Source organism: Typopeltis vanoorti, chromosome 23 (assembly GCF_054136105.1).
Source record: "Typopeltis vanoorti isolate ZY-2024b chromosome 23, IOZ_Tvanoo_1.0, whole genome shotgun sequence".
Classification (NCBI taxonomy): domain Eukaryota; kingdom Metazoa; phylum Arthropoda; class Arachnida; order Uropygi; family Thelyphonidae; genus Typopeltis; species Typopeltis vanoorti.
In genome coordinates, this window is record NC_143571.1 from 92951777 (window position 1) to 92971295 (window position 19519).

The 19519-nt window shown below is 39.0% G+C and overlaps 1 protein-coding gene across 1 annotated transcript in view; it reads left to right on the top strand.

Annotated features, from left to right (window-relative positions):
* Positions 1–19519, top strand: part of Hmbs (porphobilinogen deaminase-like protein l(3)02640) — a 231703-nt gene that overhangs the window by 192517 nt on the left and 19667 nt on the right. Inside the window, exon 8 of the mRNA XM_090412648.1 lies at positions 2463–2675. Coding sequence (XP_090268774.1) covers positions 2463–2675 — 213 coding nt within the window. The remainder of the gene's footprint in view (positions 1–2462; positions 2676–19519) is intronic.

A 19519-nucleotide genomic window follows, 5' to 3' on the forward strand; every position in this document is an offset into this window, starting at 1 on the left:
TATCCTGTACACCCCTTGAGGGTACATGGCAGGAATTTGATGATGATGATAGGGCATATTACACACCCTCAACTTCAACACACTCAATTGTCTCCCTAAAGTCTGCATATCTACTCCCCCCCCCCCCAACTTAATAACTCTAGTTTTCCTGATTCTGCATATCCACTTCCACTTCATTCAACAACACCTTTTCAAGTCTCCGTACACCAGTAAGTAACTTCTTCAATCGCTTATGACCTTCCATGTTCAGATGCATCCTATCTCTTGCATACAGCTATCTTTTTCCTTCAAACACACTCCAGACATCAACAAATTCCAGACCTTTTTTTTTTTTTTTTTTTTTTGCACATTCTTGAAATCTTATCATATAATTGCTTGTCTACTTAACTCATAATTGTCAAAACGAGGCAGCACAAACACTATCCTCCCTTTGACACTTTCTTCTTCACGATATCTAACAGTGTTCTTAAATCTTTTGCTACCTGATTTGTACTACCACTCAGGTCATTTGTACTCACCATAACTATCATCTTTCTGCATCATGCCCTCTCTTTATTGCTAAAGCCACTCTCTCTATCGTTCCAACAGCCAAGCACTCCTCGGGCATACCGCTCTCCATACCCTTAATCATAGAATCATCATATACTGTACCACTCATAACTTCATTCAAGTCCAAACAGCCGTCGCTCATGGCCTTATTTTCTATGCTATTCAGCATGACTCTCCCAGTTTCATTACTTTCCCTCAACACTCCTTTACTTACTCCTTCACTCTCACGACATCTCGTTTCTTCTAGACCTCTTGTGCTTTCATTCTGTTGACTCCCAATCACTCCCATACTATTGATTACTTCATCAATCACCAAAGACTCTCCCATACTTCCTGTTCTAGTTACTTCAGCTAAAGTAATCTCCATAGTCCTAATTTCTGTATTCAACACATTTAACTCAGTTTTAATTTCCATAACCTCCTTACTGAGCACTTCCAATTTCCTCTTGCAGAAGATGAAGGTCACTTTTCATTTTCATGAACTCCTGCTGAAGTTCTGCCGATGTCTGCTTCCATTTCTAATGAAATGCTTGTGCAGAAGGATTGGTGTGTGTGTGGTTTATAGATGTATGGAGTGAATTTGATGAATGAGAGGATTTGTATATGCCTAACAGATTGCATAATGAGTGGTTTGGAGAAAGTGTTGTTCAGGAAAATTTGGAATTTCAAAATCAGGGAAACTAGAGATATTAGGGGATACAGTCAGGCATGAGTCTAGCCACCCCTCGCACAAATGAGTGTGAGGGCAAAAATGAAAAATGATCATGAACTACTGGATACAGTTTCCCAGCTTTCAAATTTGAATGGGTTAGTAAATATATTTCACAAGGCTAATTACATTACTCAATGTACACAAGTGCTAGAAACATCGGAAATAAGGGATAGAAGTTTTTATGTATTAGAAGTTAAGGAGAATTTTTGGTTTGAGGGAGATAGTTCAGAATATGTTGTTGATTGCTGCCATCTATCATAGTGGAATACATTGTCTGACGTGGTGAATGTGCAGACTGTGGATGATTTTAAGGAGTGATATGATAGACTTTCTGTTCAAAAATCTCCTTAGTCTGGTAACCTCTCAACACGTTAAATATCTTAATCATATCCTCTCCCCTTTGTCATCACCCTGGGATGTTGAGTATGAAGAGAGATTATGGAAATATAGTTTGCAAAACTTGATAGATTGAAGGAGAAAGAGGTGATATGATTGAAACATGCAACTTCATGAGAGCAGCCTAATCAGATAAAGAAGATTTATTGCACGTGGTAATAGATAGTAAGAGAATGAAAGGTCATTCCTGGAAATCGTACGAAGGTCATATAATAAAGAAATGAAAAGGAGATTTTTTACATGGCAGTGACAAATAAATGGAATGCATTGCCAGAGTGGGTGGTGAATGCTGAATGTTTTCAAGGCAGGGTACAATAGGTATTCTAGTCTATATATATTTGGCCTCCATAGAGTCCTATAAAATAATAATATAGTGTTTTTAGCTGGAAAATGTTAACAGTTAAACAACCTATCCTTTTTGTGTTGCAATACTTACTGTTTTCACTGGAGCCTTTTTCAGAAATGGGCCACACCATATAAAAATGCAGGGTTGGAAATTGATTTGGAGAGAGAGGTTATATCTTGAACTTCACCTGTCCACTAGTAGCCCATTCGATACTTGTATTATTAAAATTCATCTAATGCTTCAAATGCATTATGACAAAGGATTTCAGTATCATTATTGCTTTAAGAATGATCATGGATACCATTATGAAATATTTGTGATTTATGATGCCAAACATTACACAGTGTTTTACAGTTATATTCCATAGCATAATTATCAATTAGGAATATATTGTTGTATATTAAGATTTATTTGTTACTTTGAAATTAAAAAATTACATTCATTAACTTTAATTGATAGGTTTTGCCACCAGGAGATTGTATGCATGCTGTTGGACAGGGTGCCCTTGCTGTGGAATGTCGAAAAAATGATATAGAGACAATACAGATGATATCACAGCTTACTGACAGGGATACAGTTCTGTGCTGCATAGCTGAACGAGCTTTTATGAAGAAGCTAGAAGGAGGTTGTAGTGCACCAGTGTCGGTCATTTCTCAAGTGGTTGGAACAATGGTGAATAATTGTATATTGGTAGTTATATCTTTCATAAAAATTAAAAATTCGTTTGTTTTGTTTTATTTATTACTAAACAGTAACATCATCAAGAGACTTTATTTTAATATATCATCATCAAATTCCTGCCATGTCTCAAGGGGTGATATGATAGTACTACATGAAAAATTTACATCATTACTAACTTCCTAGATACAATTTTCCTCCAAATCAGTCTGTTACTTATCAAGACTTGAACATTATCAGATCTTTTATTTCTATTGTGTAAGGCACTTTTTACCGTATCAATCCACCTATATCTTGGTCTTCCTCTGGGTCATTTTCCTGCCAGCTGGCAGAGAACACTTGTTTTGCTAATCTTTCCTCTTTCACATTAAATTTAGTTTATTCCTCTTTCATTCTGTTTAGGTGACCATACCACTTGAGATTAGCTCTACTAACTCATTCCAAGATGCCGACAAGACAATGTCAGGTTCTTTCCTGATATCCTCGTTTTTAATATGATATTGCCATTGATGCCATCTGTTCATGCCCTTAATCTTTCTCAGGACTCTCATATCTGTGGTCTCTATTCTTGTCAAGTGTTTTATTTCTAACCCAGCTCTCAGATCCATAAGTTAAAATTGGTTTGAGCACTGTCTTATATACTGCTAATTTAGTGTTTTGACTAATTTCTCTCTTATTCTATATAAATTTATTCAGTTGACTTCTTACCATACCAGCTTTGTTGAGTCTGTTGTCTATTTCCATATTTAATTTACCATCTTCACTAAAAATTGTGCCTAAGTAGCTGAAATGCTTTACTTGTTCTATAGGTTCGCCATTCACGATGCATTTGATATTTTTAGTGTTTCTGCCTATTTTCATTGTCTTTGTCTTGTTATTGCTGATTTTCATAGGAAATTTATTACAACAGTTATTCAATTTAGTCAGGGAATCTTGCAGACCTGTATCAGATTTATTTAGAAGTATAACACATCCACATAAAGTAAAGAGCTGAGATTAAGATCTCCAATTTTGATATCAGGTTTAATACCACTTTTCTTCATAATGTGATCCATATAGATATTGAATAACAGAGGGAATAATGTACATCCTTGTCTGACACCAGATTTAATATCACACAATCTTCTTATACTTCCTTCAATTCTAACTGCTGACTTACAACTCAACGATTGAGTATTGCTCGATATAATTCCCCATTGACACCATACAAACGTAACATTTTTAATAGCTTTTCTCTTGGCACTTTGTCATATGCCTTTTCCAGATCTACAAAACTTAAATACAGATCTTTGTTATATTCCCATGATTTTTCAGTTATTTTTCATAAAGTGAAAATCTGATCTTGACAGCCTCTATTTGGCCTGAATCCAGCTTGTTCTTCACCAATGCTTCTTTTCCACAATCTTTCTGAACCATTTCTCTAGTATACTTGCATAAATCCTACCAGGAACACTCAGTAGAGAAATACCTCTGTAATTCTCACATTCAGTTTTATTCCCCTTTTTATATATGGATACTATGAGAGAGCTCTACTCCAATCATCTGGAATTTGTCTCTCTATTCAGGCCTTCTCTTGTAGCCTTTTTCGCTTCTTCTACCAAACTGCCCACATAATTCCTTTTATCCTCTGTTGCAGATTTTTAATTAACTTATATTTCTCTATATAATTGCTGAAGTGAATTTCTTTAGCTCTCTGGGATTTAGCTCTTTCAAACATCATTTGAACCTCCAGGTGTTGTCTGATAACCAAATGTTGTTGTTCTTTCCCTTCTTAGCACCCAAACAGTCTGTTGCAATCTCATTATGTACCATTTAAAATTTTTTTTCATTACAGTTTAACCCTCCTACCGGCCAAGGTGGATGAAATAGCCAGACCACCCCCAGCATTTTTCATGGATCAAAACTTCATCGGCAATCTACCTTTTATGAAGTATTTACCCTCCGCCACCATTAATCCCTTAACAGCAATTTTAGACCAATTAGTGGATTAACTGTGGTGGAGCAACTTTTGTGTCACATCACTTTGCATGTACTGTGTTACTTGGAATTTCCTTTACTGTATTAGGATATTGGTCTTTTTTTTTGCTGCACAATTTATATATTGTGTCTGTTTCCAAAAATAAAAACGAGTTTCACATCTGCAAAAATAAATAATCAATCCTGAAATGACCACAGATTAGCCTTTGCAATGAATATATTTTAGTAATAGTAAATTTCCTTCACTTTACTGACAATATAGATTTTTTTTGCAAATTTCCAAATGTTCGTTTGCATTTATCATATTTTGTCAAATATTTATATTTTTAAATGACATTTAGTGAAATAAATGTGACATTTTGCTTTCTTTCTTTGCAAAGTACCTTTATATGGATCGTCACATTTCAATTTTAGGAATGATTTTTTTTTTTTTTTTTTTTTTTTTTTTTTTTTTTTTATGAACAACAAATGATTATAAACTGCATAACTCGATTTCTGATTGTGTCTTTTTTAGTATCAAAAATTTAGATCCAATGGTATTTTATCAGAGACTCTTTTCCTTCTTCTTTTTCTTAAAATTGCAACAGATTTTTTTTTTAATTTTTTTATTGCTGGATATTACAGTAATGTGCATCCATTATAGGATGCACATTACTGTAAGATTCATTATTCAGATTATACTTCAGATTATTGTCTCCCTTCTGATATTGTTTTTTTTTTTGCATACATAGCATTTGCGTTGAGGTTTTTTTATTAGCCATAGCTGATAGATTCTCGGGATAATGGTTGGAGTTAGTAGCGTTCAACCTCAGAAGTCTCGAAGGATTGCTTGCTTTCCTGCTTGCTGAAGAAGGTGCATATGCATGTAGCAATGCTTTCTCGATTTCTATTCTGTAATCTAGATATGTTATGGTAAACAGACATTTCTTTTTGTGCAGGAGGAAACTGTTCCAAATAACAAAATCCAATATATATCTGTTGTTAATCGCACCTGTCAACTTCACCCACAGTGTTGTCATATGCACACACAGCAATGGGTTTTTCTTTCGTAAAACCATGCTTCTCCATGGATTCCATTGATGGATTGTGCAGGGAAGACAGCAGAAAAACATCTTTTTTGTCTTTCCAACGTAGCGCAAAGACTTTTCCTCACTGATAAGCTCGGATTTCTCCCTTCGATAGTTTTTCTGATGCCAGATCTGGAGGCATATCTCGCCTTTTTGCATTTACAGTACCATAACTATTTGTACAATGCTAAAAGCAAATCAGCGAGTAATTGTCCATTGTAATTATTTAGGACACGTAGTAATTATCCATTGTAATGCAATAACCTTTATCCAGTAAAGGGTTAGTAACTGCATTACTGCACGCATCGACAAGGGGAGATCTGAATATTTATCATGCTCTATTACAGTCTGCTTTGCCATATAAGGTTTGAAATCCCAAAGATATCCACTTTCGGATTCACAAAGCATAAAAAAATTTGCCCCATACTGTGCTTTCTTTTGGGGAATATACTGCTTATTTCAGTCTACCTTTGAATGACATAAGACTTTCATCGATACTCAAGTCTCTCTCAGGATTGTATAGTGATCTACATTTCTGACGGATTTTTATCAGAAAATCCGTCAGATAAATTTTATTGAGGACTGGGCAAGGATGTGTTGCCTGATCATATTCCTCATTATTCTGAAGATGTTAATACTTCATGACGAGATTGAATTGTTTTTCAGTCAGAACATCGCGAAACATTGTCATGTTCAGAATCCAGTCTGTAGACCAACACATTTCGAGAGTGGGCTTTTTCACGATGCCTTGCACAAGCAAGAGTGCTATAAATGGACTTCAAAGTTTACTGCGAGAATGCCGACTGTATTCAACTTGCTGATGTTGTTGGCAAGCATAAAGGTTGGTCTGTTCCACTATGAAAGAAAGAATATCATCATCTAAAAATATACGGAAGAGCCTAAAATGTTGCTGGAGTCAAAGTCGTCAGTAATTCCTGGCTTCCCTATGAATGGAAACCGTGGACAAGCTGGTGTACATTCAGTGGCAGTCACCCATTTTCTGCACGAAGACATATCTAAACTACAGGCAGAATCACTACCTCCAGAGCTAGAAAGATTTCTCTCCTCATCGGTAGAACAAGAGCTGCTTGAAAGACAAAAGCTCCAACTTTCTTCATCTCATGAACTTTTCTTACCCTGAATGTTACTGCTACTGCTGCTGCTCTTGCTTGCCATCTCATAAATGAATTGTGTATTGGGTATACTTTCTAATATTCCTTTCTGCCCAGTAATAAGCTGTAAGCTAACGGAGATTACTGACCCCCCTACTGGGAACCAGATCAAAAAAACATGCCCAGCAGTCAGCACACTAAAGTGCCTCGTGCAATAACTGAATATTTTACAGTATGGAACACCCTAACAGTATGTTTTGTTTTACATCTTTCTGATTGATTAGCAGACATTCGAAACATATTATTCTGATATTGCATTTTTGGATGACAGTGTTTTTAAATATTAATTTCCCCTATTACCCAATATCACATAACTTCCTGATAATGAGGAAATAATATGTATATTTTCTTATTTATAATTTGCTAATTTATAATAATCAAAACCTCGTTTTTGTGTCAAAAAATTAAACGTTATGTGGAACAATTACTATGGAAAAATAACAAATTAAATAAAAACTGTACCTATGTTTCATAACAGTTTTTGGGTGTGTGGTAGTGTTGCAGCGGGAGGGGTGTGTGTGTAAAACTATCAAAGTCGAAATAAAGTTCAATTCTATTGTGAAAATATGAAATTTCACATTTGATACATATACATATTTTGTATCAGAGAATATACGCAAAAGTATCGCTTACTTTAAAATTGGAGCAAAATATATAAACTAGCAGAAAATATATACATATCAATTTAAATAATAACCATTTATTTCATTTTGTAAAGACCGATTATGCAGGGAAACCAACAAGGTGAAAGTGCAAAGAACAGTAGATTACGATATTTTGAAAAAACATGGTGATATGATTAAAGAATTGCATATTATTCTTTACAAAGCAAAGTCATCGAAGAATAATTCACAGAAGGAAATCTGTGAATTATTCTTTGAAATATGATTTTGAACAAAGATAGCATAATGAAGAACGTTGGCAGCCAGTTTTTTTTTTTTTTTAATAATATTTCAAATAATTATCGTGAATTTATTTTTTTCGAAAACGATGAAAATGTTCTATCGAGTAAGCGATTAGACAAAATTAGCACAAAAGTATTAAACATTGTAATGCAATATTTAAATGAAGAAAGTATGCAAGGATTTATATTTTGTAATTGAGGTATTTTATGTATGTCTTTATGTTTAAATAAGCTTCCTCCTATCACGAAGTTATTCATTTCACAAAATGCCACCAATAAGTTACCATTCTCATTTCAAGAACACATGCTTCATTGTATACTGTTCTCTCATCTTTTTTATTTCTTTTACCAACTGTAGCATTCGTGTTAACCATAAGAATAACCATGTTAAGTCATGTTTTGGTACTTGTTCTATACATTTTTGTAACTTATCATAAAAATTCTTCTCTTCAAGATCCTTCTCATTTGTTGGTGCATTTGCTTGTATTATGGTTAATTTAATACATCTTGAATATTGTTGATGGGATGTCCTCAAAGAGTGGAGAATTGTTATACTTGTATACTAATGTACGGAGTGTCAGAAATAAAGGGACTGAGTTTGTAGCATTGATTGAATGAGTATGCCCAAAGGTAATTGGCATCAGTGTAACTTTGTTGATTGAGGATGATATACTGTCAGGACTTGAAATGGTAGGATATAGAATTTTACAAAAGATATAGAATTTTTATTATATAGGAAGATAAAGAGAGGAGAGTATTGTTAATGGTAGTAGAGGAATTGTGTCCTTCAAAAGTTGAAGTAGAAAATAGTAGTACGTGTGAAGATTTTGAAGCTGTTTAGTGAGGTTGAGATCAGTAGAATAGTATATCTAATAGGATGCTGTTATAGGCCAGGGAATGTGGAGAGTATTGGTTGTGAAATGTTTAGACAAATTACTTGGGCAAGTAAAAGGAAGATGATCGTAATGGGAGATTTTAATTATAGGAATGTGGATTGGAAAGAAGTATATGTAAGTAGTGTATAGTAACAAGGAGGGTGAATTTGTTGAGTTTCTGTGGAATAACTATCTAAAGCAGCATGTGATGGAAACAACACGAGGTTTTATCAGTATTAGATTTGGTTATATCCTCACAGGATGTGGTTGTGAATGAAATATCAGCACTGCTATCTGTTGGTGAAAGGGATCATGAAGTATTGGTTTGGAAGGTAGTCAAACAAGAAAAAGTAGTTATCAATAAGGTCTATATGCAGAACTATAAGGTGGGTGTTTATCAGAAGCTCGGTAGTCAACTAGCATCAACTACACAATTCATCAACGCAATGCATTGGATTGATGAGTTATGTAAAAAAGATGTTGATAGTGTATGGGAAATGAAAAGATAGTATTTAACACAAGCAGTGCATAACTGCATACCAATAGTTAAGTGACTAAATAGAGTTTGGGGTGAGATGGATGAATGGTGAAATCAAGCAAGCAGTGTTACAAAAGAAGTTATGGAGGAAGTCTTACAAGAGTTTGCAATGAATGGATGCATGAAGAATATAAAGTGCAGGCTAGAAAACTGAAAAGCATGGTTAAAAAAGAAAAAGTAAAATATGAGAGGAAATTGGCCAGTCAGGTCAGAGCTAACTAAGAGAATTTTTTTGCTAAGTGGCAAGCAAGAGGAAAAATAATTATGGTAGGTTGATGCTGGTGGATAGCTATGGTAGCAGAGTAACCATAGCAAATGATGTAGTGGAATTATTTAATGAACAATTCAACAGTGTATATCATACTGGTGTGAATGATGCTGTGCAACATGTAAAAAGGAGGCAAGAATTAGAAGAATCAAAGGTGTTGTCGTGTCGACTTTCCCTTAAAATTACCTATTTTTAATTCTCACTAGTCTTTATGGCCGTACCTTTGACAAGAATGAAGCTGAGGTCTTGTGAGACAAAGAATTGCTAATGGCGGACGTCAACTTCTTTGTCTCAGCTCTGGTTCTATCTTCCCTTTTTAAACTCAAAGAAATTTATTTGTTCGAGCTGTGCCACTTTGGGTCCTTGGATAAATTGAAATTAAAACCAGGGAGTTAGAAACCAGTCAGCATTCACTCTTCTCAATAAAATTTTTGTACTTTGCAATCGTGAACTGATCCTCAAATGTTCCTCGCCTTTGCTAGGTTCGTTTAACTTTTATGAACAAGTGCAGTAGCTCTAGACATAAGGAAAACTAACTTCATAGTAATAACAGAACAGTTTAATTTCACTGAATAAATCATACAAGTCATTTATGTAAACTTAGTCAATCTTTCAATCAGAATACATATACATATTATCTCACTCTTGTACACATATTTAAATAAAACACTTGAAAATCATGATTAAGAATACCAATTCTAAATTATATATCACAGAAATACAATACTTTAAAGTTCATATCACTGAATACCAAGGTTAAAGATCAGTTACTTAGTTTTCTCTCTCTCTCTCTCTTAAATATGCTAGAACTCAATCAAAACTTTCCTTAATAGTCCTATCCAATTTAACATTTCTATCTCTTTTCCAAGATCTGAGTAACATAAATAATTCTCTTACACATACATAACACAAAAAAATGTCATATTCTTTTACTTTATACTCGGCCACAGTTCTAGGATTGTCTTTCTCACACACACTTCAGATCCTCACTATAAAATTCACTAAATAGGAAATACAAAGTTCACCTTACCGATTCACTGCATTAATTCTCTGGGCCACTTCAGAATTATTTCATCGGACTAATACTTTGACTTCCCCTCTGATATTTCGACTGGAACTCCTCATTCTTGTTTTCCACCATTAGGTCTGCTGGGCTTTCTTTGTCTCCGACTGGTAGTTTCCTTTGTCATATGATTATACTTTCCACTAATGAAGGGGACCACAGTGGAAGCTTCCTACCAGTCGGACGATCCATCGCACAGGTGAGGTGAAAGTGAGGGGAATCTCATCTTTGGCCTACTGAAAAGAAGTGGGGTCAGAGTGCCCCAGTAGAAAAGAGAAAGAAGGGAAGTGACAGTGAGGTTGAGGTGGGGAAATGAGGGGGATGGGAAAGGGGAAAAGGAGAGGAGAGGGAAAAGGATGGGTGGGGAGGTGGGGAGTAGGAAAAAGGAAGTGTATACCTCAGCTCATATCTCACATCTTTCTAGCTCCACGCTATCAGATGATACTCTTTCACCCCACCTTGCCGCCTGGCTCACAAGATTGAAAAGACCACGGAGGTAGCCGGTGCCCAGGTGACCCGCCCTTTCAGGGCAGCCCGCCTCGAGTAGGCCTACGCTGCCTGGGTTTTTCCTCCGAACTACCCCTGTGGGAGACCAGGGAACAAAACAGACCTCAGGGGGAACGCAGAGACCAAGGAAATGACTTGGAGTGGAGCTGCTGCAGATGGAGATCTTAAAGCAGCAGCAGGCAGAACTTGATGTTGTTGTGTCTGATATTACACAGGATTGGAGGTGAAACACCACTTGATCTTAAATGTGGTGTCACCCATAGCCTCTCTTTCAAGATGTAAGAATCTCCTTAAGGAACCGTAGAACTTGTAAAGAACAATCCGGGAGAGATCCAACAGATGGGGAGGATTAGTAGGATTAGAAATTTCTTTCTTACCTTCCAGATGTGGTATTTGAGCTCATAATAATGAATACCACTAACTTCTGCTTGTTGTTGGCTGGGGGAACGAACTGCAGGAAGATGACTTGCTCCTGCAGTAGGAGGGGGATGCAGAGTGCGACGCTTAGCCTCCTCCAGATATAGATGGAAATGGGACACCAGTAGAAGGCGTGCTCCACGGTGTCCAGGCTCCTGCAGAAGTCACACATGGGGTTCCGGGTGACCATACGCAATCCTCCATGCCAGGTCCTTTCTCGATGGGTAGCCCTCGATGTTTGGAGAGGTGACCGAAGAGGATCTCGTTGTTATTGATCCCCAGATCCGGAACATTGGTACGAAGGATGTTGAAGAAATGGTCGTACCATGTATAACTGTTCCGGATCGCGGCGATGTTCACACCCGACGAGCGGAGTTGTTGCATTAGCTGGCACAGTCTGTTGTAGTCTTCTGGAACAATGTCCACCTTGGGACCCTGGTGGACTGGGATCCCAAAAAGGGGAAGCTTGTGACCCAAGAAATACCGCAGAGGATAGCTGCAGGGATGTGTAGTCTGCAGTACCCTGTTTAGATGGAAAGCGGTATTACTTAGGTATCCGATGTTAAAAGAGGGGAGGCCGAAGCGCCCCCCCCCCCCCCCGCTTCTCCGGAAGTTGAAGGCTGTTGAGACCAACTTCCTGGCGTAGATTTGTCCCCAGAAGAACTTCAGGGGCTTCCTGTGAAGCTGGATTTCCTGATCCTCGCTGATGTTAGTAATGTTCAGGACGTGCTGAAGCACAGGGCATACGATGGTTTTGATGACAGTGGCCCTGGAGGAGAGTGACAGCTGTCCATTTTTCCAGTCCTTGAGTTTTCTCGATGGTGTTGTCATCGAGATGTTCGATGTTGAGCACGGGCTGTTCTTCAAACGGTACCCCCAGGATGGTGAGGGGGTCGGCAGTAGGGACGAAGCCTGCAGGGATGTTGTGCAGGTCCCAGACTCTGTACAACTTGATCTTAGTTATGTCGGGGTAGGCTGTTAGCCCCGACACTTTAAACTTCTTTAGGATGTTGAAGTTAAGTACGGAGTCATTGTCCCTAAGAGTGCTCACCACGTCATCCGCATAGGCGATTACTTTGGAATCATCCGTGGTGAGAGGAAGTGGAATTTCTCTAACCGCATGAGAGTTGTTGACAGCCTGCAGGAATGGTTCAAGGGCTAGAGCAAAAAGCAGCAGACAGACTTGTTTGATCCCTTTCTGGATAGTAATGGGGTCAGATAGGGGTCCGTTGATGAGGAGGCGAGTAGAACTGTTGTTGTAGCTTCCTCTGATGATGTTAAGGAGTCCACTGCTGACCCTGACTTTCTCCAGGATGTTAAAGAGAAAGGAATGCCGGACACTGTCGAACGCTCGGTTGAAATCAATAGTCAGCAATGCCATAGAATAGTTCTTGATGTTAACCAGACGTAGCAGTTCTCTGATGAAGATGAGATTGAACTCCATCGATCGACCAGGAACACCATACACTTCTGTACTTTTGATGATGTACCTCATCCTGATTTTCAGTCTGTTGTTGAGAACACGGGTGAGGATCTTGTAATCCGTGTTCGACAGACTGATGGGGCGCCAGTTTTTGATGATGGAAGGGTCCCTGTTGGTCTTCAGGATGAAGACAGTATGGCATTCCAGAAATTCTCGTGGCATGTTCCCAGTGGTAAGGAAGGTGTTGAAAATTGCCACGAGAATGGGGAAGATGTGGTCCCAGGCCTCTCGGTAGAGTTCTGTGCTTAAGCCGTCTGGCCCAGGCGCTTTCTTTGTATGGCACTGTTTGAAGGCTGATGTTATTTTGGCCATTGTAAATGGCGCATCCAACCCTGCTTGGATGTGCGCAGGGAAGGGTCGACATTCCAACAGGAGTAATCCTGGGGGTACTGTTGTCTTGGTAAAGTTGACTGTAGTACCCCCCAGAAGGCGTTCATGATGTTAGGTGTTGTGGTGTGGTCACACTCACCTTCACTAATGGTAGTAATGGTTCGCTCCTGCCCGAAGTTGACGTATCGCCTGTTGTAGAAAGCGGCCGATTGCCTGTCATCGAGCAGAGGTGGAGACGGATCTTAATGTTCTTTTCTTCCATCTGCTTTTGTTTCTCCAGTTCAATGTCGAGATTAATGTCACGGATGCCTTTATGACATGGAAAGCCTTGGCGTTGGCTGGCCACGAACCAGCTCCTCTCCTTGTAGAGATCACGGAGCCAAGCTCTTCTGAGACAGGCACGTTCCTGGCCCCATTTTTTCATGTTTTCTTTGATATTATTATTCTTGAGTCATGCCCAGGCGTCCCAGTTCCCAGCCAGCAGTGCTCCAGGTGGAGCACAGTTGATTAAACTTGGCCGAGAACAGGGACGGGAAGTCTGGTGGTAACTTCCAGGGGTCCGGACCAACATCTACAGCTTCTAAAGGATGGTACCTGAGCACGACTAATTTGTGGTCCGAGATGGAATAGTTAACTGGAACCTGCCTTATTGCTTTGGCTCTGGAGACAAGGGATGGTGACGAGTAGAAACGGTCGAGCCGTGTGCCGATGCCTTGGCCAGTTCAAGTGTAATCCCGAAAGTAGGGGTTGTGAGCCCTTCAGATATCTGTCAACTGGTGATTCCTAAGGTGAATTTCCAAGTCCTGGTAGCCAGCAGTACCTGTGTTGGGATTTCCCCCTTCTTTGTCATAGCCGGGTCTGCCAGACAGTTGAAGTCCCCCATCAAGATGACATGATGGGTGCCATATAAGTAATTGTGTAGTGACTGGAAGAATGCAGGTCTTGATGTTGCATTTGCTGGGGCGTTGATGTTAATGTACCTTGTGGTACAGCCCCGGTACTTCCAGTCGATGGCAAGGACTCTCCCTTCTGTATCCCTCTGGATGTTATGGAAGGCTCTGAGGAGGAGGGGCTAGCTTAAGTACCCCGACTCCGGCGGTGGTAATTTGTGCCGAAGCTCCAGTACGATTGTACGGGGTACTTATGGCTCAGTTCCTGCATATCTTTGAAATGGTAGAAATGTGTTTCTTGCAGAAACAAGAGCCGGATGTTAAATGCTAGCATGATGTTCCATACCTCCTGCTGTTTAAGTGGTGAATGGAGCCCTCTGATATTGCAGGAGGCAACACAGAAGAGGGATGGCGACATTACGATGTTTTAAGTAATTTACACCCGGCCTAAGTCTTTAATACGTAACCCCCTTACGTATTTGGATGTATTTGATGAGGTCATCGATCTGTAGGTGGGGGGGAGGTGGCATATCCCGCTTCCTGCAGACTGGCTTACAGTTTTTGTACGCGAGTTCGATAGGACCTCGAACTCGTGCTGGGTGTTAGAGATCTTAAAACTGATAATTTTGTTGTCCTTTATTTTGTAGCTGTACAAATTGAACTGAGAGCCAGTAAGTTTCTGAATCCTAGAGTTGACACTCTCCGTGCAGGAAGAGGAGGTTTCTACCTCCATCTCGGACTCTGATGTTGTAGAGTCCAAACCTCCCTTAGGGCGACTTCTGCGATGTTTCTTCTCTAATTTAGAAGTCGCCTCTTTTCTTTTCTTAGGGAGGTCTTGTGGGGGTAGAAGATGTTGATCCCCCTTTTCTGTGGTCAACTCTACTGCAGGGGGGGACTTGTGAAGCATCCACAGGCGACGCTTCCTCCGATGTTGTTGAAGGGGGGATAGCTGTTGTTGTTGTTGTGCTATCCATAGCGTGGCTGTGTGTCGTTCTACTTCCGACGGTGGTAACAGAATGTTGGAAGTGGTGGGTGGGGGGGGGGCTGATTCTTCAGCAGATGTTGTAGCTGGGTGGGGGGGGAACAGTCTCTTCTGCTGATATTGTTGCAGTGGGACGCTTCTTTATTTTCCCTAAGATGGTCTGGGAAAATGTTTTCTCCCCTGTGATGGTGGTGGGTAATACCGGAAATTCACCGGCGTCTTTTGCAGGCTGCGGATTCAAGGGTTCTATCGGCGCCCCTGCCCTCTCTGCAAATGTGCGCAGAGAGCATGATGTTATGGCGTGTTCTGTGCTTGCACACTTTCGGCTGAAGAGCGTCTCCCAGGAAGACCCCGCCTGGTTCTCCGAAGAGGTCCAGGCAGGGTCTTCCTGGGAGACGCTCTTCTTAATGTTGCTCACTTCCCCCCACTTATTAAAATGTTTGTATGAGCACGTCATCTCCGGCTTCGATGTATTCCATGGGGAAGCGGCTGATTCTCAACTGGCGCACTTGGTACCCAACCATGGTGGGGGTCACCTTGCTTCCCCTGGACTTGGAAGCCCTCTAACAGTTTCTTTCGTTGTCACATTCTTTACTACCATCAGAAATCTACCACCTCCGTAAGAGTGTGAAGAAGATATTCTGAGCTCTCACTAGCTCCTTAAGGACTTTAGATAATATTCTGGGGTCCTCCAACCATGGAATCTCACTCCAAGGCTCCCAAGGTCGTGGGATCACTTGCTGGGGGATCACTCTGCTCATGAACTCTGCATCTAAATGAAAAAGAAAAAATTAAGAGTCTTGCGACTCTGAATAATCCCATAGCATTTCAAATGAATGCTACCAGCAGTTAAACATTAGTAAAATGAAATGCAAAATAACAAGTTAGTAAAAACAAGAATTAGTAAACTTCAACAAAATAACAAAATACCCTAGTACCGCTTGCGCTTCGACAACAATAAAATGGATCAAGCAGAAGCAGGAAAACGTCTCCGAGAAAAAGGCCTTGAACGTAGCGATGTACTCGCTTTTAAACTACCTTTGTTTCCCGCTGTCGTTGAACGCGCATGCGTGATACTCTCCTTGCGTCTCTCCCAGCACATGGCGCCACTCGCGGTAACCTAACTAAACTCTCGTAACTTTCCATTGAGATGAAGGGGGAAAGCACAGTTCTTCACAACAGACTTACTGAAGTTGGCCGTACACATTTGGTATATTATCTTGATTTCTTTTCTAACAAAGTTGATTAGATGTTCACATACAAAATTTCCGACTAAGTAACTATTTTATATTTTGTACACTGAAATTTCACAATACTATATTACAAAATTATACTTAAATATTAATAATGTTATGTCTTCCGACATAACAGTGTATCAAGTGTTGCTCAGATTAGATGCTAATAAGGCTGTGGGAATGGATGACATATCACCATGTATTTTTAAAGAATGTGCAAAAGAGTTAGCCATTCCCTTGTCCTGGTTATTTAATGAGAGTCTTGCAGTGATTAAGGTTTCCTAAGGTGTGGAAAGAAGGCAAAATAATACCTCTCCACAAGCTTGGTTCGAGAACAGAAGTTTCCAATTATGGACCAGTCTGTATACCTGCAGTTCTGATCAAAGTGTTGGAAAAATTGGTTTAGAAATAGAATACAGGATTGGGTTGACGAACATAGAATTCTCTATGATGGTCAGCATGGGTTTGTGAAGGGTAGGTCTTGTTTTAGCAATTTGCTTATGTTTTATGATGAGGTGACAAATGTGTGAATCATATACAGTGATATTCTTGGACTTGACAAAAGCTTTTGATAAATTACCTCATAAGTTGATGTACACAAGCTGCAGAGGATAGGAATGGATAGTATATTGGTTAGATTGGTTAGTTGATTGGTTCAGAGATTGTCTCTCTCTGAACATTGCCAGCAAGTTGTGTATAATGAAGCTGTGTCTCAGAAAAGGAAGATGACTAGTTGTATGTTTCAGGGTTCTGTTCTTGGGCCCCCTACTGTTTATCTTGTTTGTTAATGATATTTCATTCAGATTAACTGGGAATCTTCAAATGTTTGCCAATGATGAAAAGTTAGGTGGAATTATCAGGAGTAGTGCTGATGTTAATTCTCTACAGGAAGATTTGAATAGACATATTTAGCTTGGACAGATGAGTGGGCTGCAGTTTTAATGTTAATAAATGCAAGGTGTTACACTTTAGAATACAGAGATATAAGGCTATATACTGTATAGGTGGAGCTGTACTTCAGGAAGTGGATGAGATTTGGGATCTTGGAGTGATGGTGGACTGAAGTTCCAAGGGCATATCACACATGTTGCAAAGACTGCACATCGTATTCCTGCTATGATAAAAAAAAAAAAGTACATTGACATGTAGGAATGACGAGGTGGTGCATCTATATAAGGCATTTGTCAGACCATATATGGACTATTATGCTCAGATTTGGTCACCTAGTATTCATTGTGATTTGGAAACACTAGAGAGGGTCCAAAAATGAGTAACCAAAGTGATATCAGGACTCTGAAGTGTTGATTATGAAGATTATTTGAGAGAATGTGGATTACAGAGGTTGGTAGATAGGAAGAAAAGAGGAGATATGATAAAGACCTTCAAGTTAGTTAAGAGATTCTATCAGATTATATGTTAAGATGGGAACAATGAGAGGTCATCCCTGGAAGTTGTATAAAGATGTGGTGAAGAAAGGTATGAGGAGTAGATTTTTTACATGGAGAGTTGTGGTGTTCTTCTCATCTTAACATATCTTCCTAACAGAAGATATGTTAAAATGGGAAGAATGAGAGATCAACCCTGGAAGTTGTATAAAGATATGATGAAGAAGGGTGTGAGGAGTAGATTTTTTATATGTGGAGAGTTGTTAGCGAGTGGAATGCATTGCCTTAGTTTGTTGTGAGTGCAGGTAGTGTAAATAACTTAAAAGCTCATTATGATAGACATGTTGCTGGTTGAGTGGGCCTCCCACTACAAGTATGTTGACTCCATGGAGATTACCAAAGAATAATAATAATCTAGCCATTATTATCCACTCACTTATGGGCTTCCAATTTATCAAGTTTTTACTTGTATCTGCATTAAATATAGGTGCCACACTTCTTTAATGATTTGCATCTGATCCTGAATACAGTATTTGATACCCATCTACAGTTATCACCATTCCAAAGCCAATCCATCTCAACTCACTTCCTAAAATATCTATTCCATACTTTCCCATTTCCTTTATAACTTCCTGTGTCTTTCCAATTTGAAACATAGTTCTGTTATTCCATGTTGCATTTAATGTTTTCTGTTTAGGTGAAAAGTGGTGACCTTATCTGTTTCAAGGGTTCATGTAAGCTTTGCCCTTGAAACTTTATCCATGCATTATCCTGCAGGTCAACGCAAACCTGACACCTGGTATATTGGTTTTCTTGGGCTCTCAATTTCCATATTCAGGGAATTTTTACAAGGAAGGGTGTTTAGCCCTGTGCCCAGCCTTCCTCCTTTATCCAGGCTTGGGAACTGCATGAAGAAAGATTTCCCCCCCCCCCCCTGCAAGGCAGAGTTGTTCAGCTTGCATTGGTCCTAACTGGAACATCCATTAGGCTACTTCTTAGAACAGTATGGCATGACCATTGTCACCAGCTAGTAGCAAAGCAGTCACATTCTTAACTGAGACCTTTTTAATGCTATTTTTTTTATTATTGTTTTAATAGTATTAACTTGCATCATCATAAACTGGTCTAGTTTGCTAAGTGGATCACATATCTGCATTTTAGGCCATTGTGCTGTGCATTCAAATCCCTTTATGATATCGATGTTTATCAAAGCCACTAGATCATAGACATATTGTAGGTATGAAGTGGCTTGCAAAATGATGATTGGTTCTAGAGCAGAGTTCCTGTTTTACCCTTAGTTCACCTAAGCACTAAACTGTATGGTGGGTCTGCAAAATTCTGTATATGATTACATGATAAATATTAGGACAAAAATTAACTGTGAATTTATAAAGCTGCAAATATTTCACTAGATTCAAGTCAGCATCCACAAAGCACAAAAGCACTCAGAAGAAATAACACTTAGCACTACATGCAGTACTGTAGTTATTACAGAATTTTGTACTTAGTGTTAAGTAATTAGAATAAGATTTAAATGTATAATTAAAAAGCAGAACTAAAGTTACAAATATATTCTATTTGACTTGGTATACATAGGTGGTCTGTGGCCATTGTGTCACATTGCACTATTTCTGGATTTTGTAAAGATATTTTATAGGATATAGCACAGAAAACTATTATAGTGGGAATGGATATGAAGCTGGCAGCATGGATAGGGCTGGCTGACCGACAGATACCAGACAATA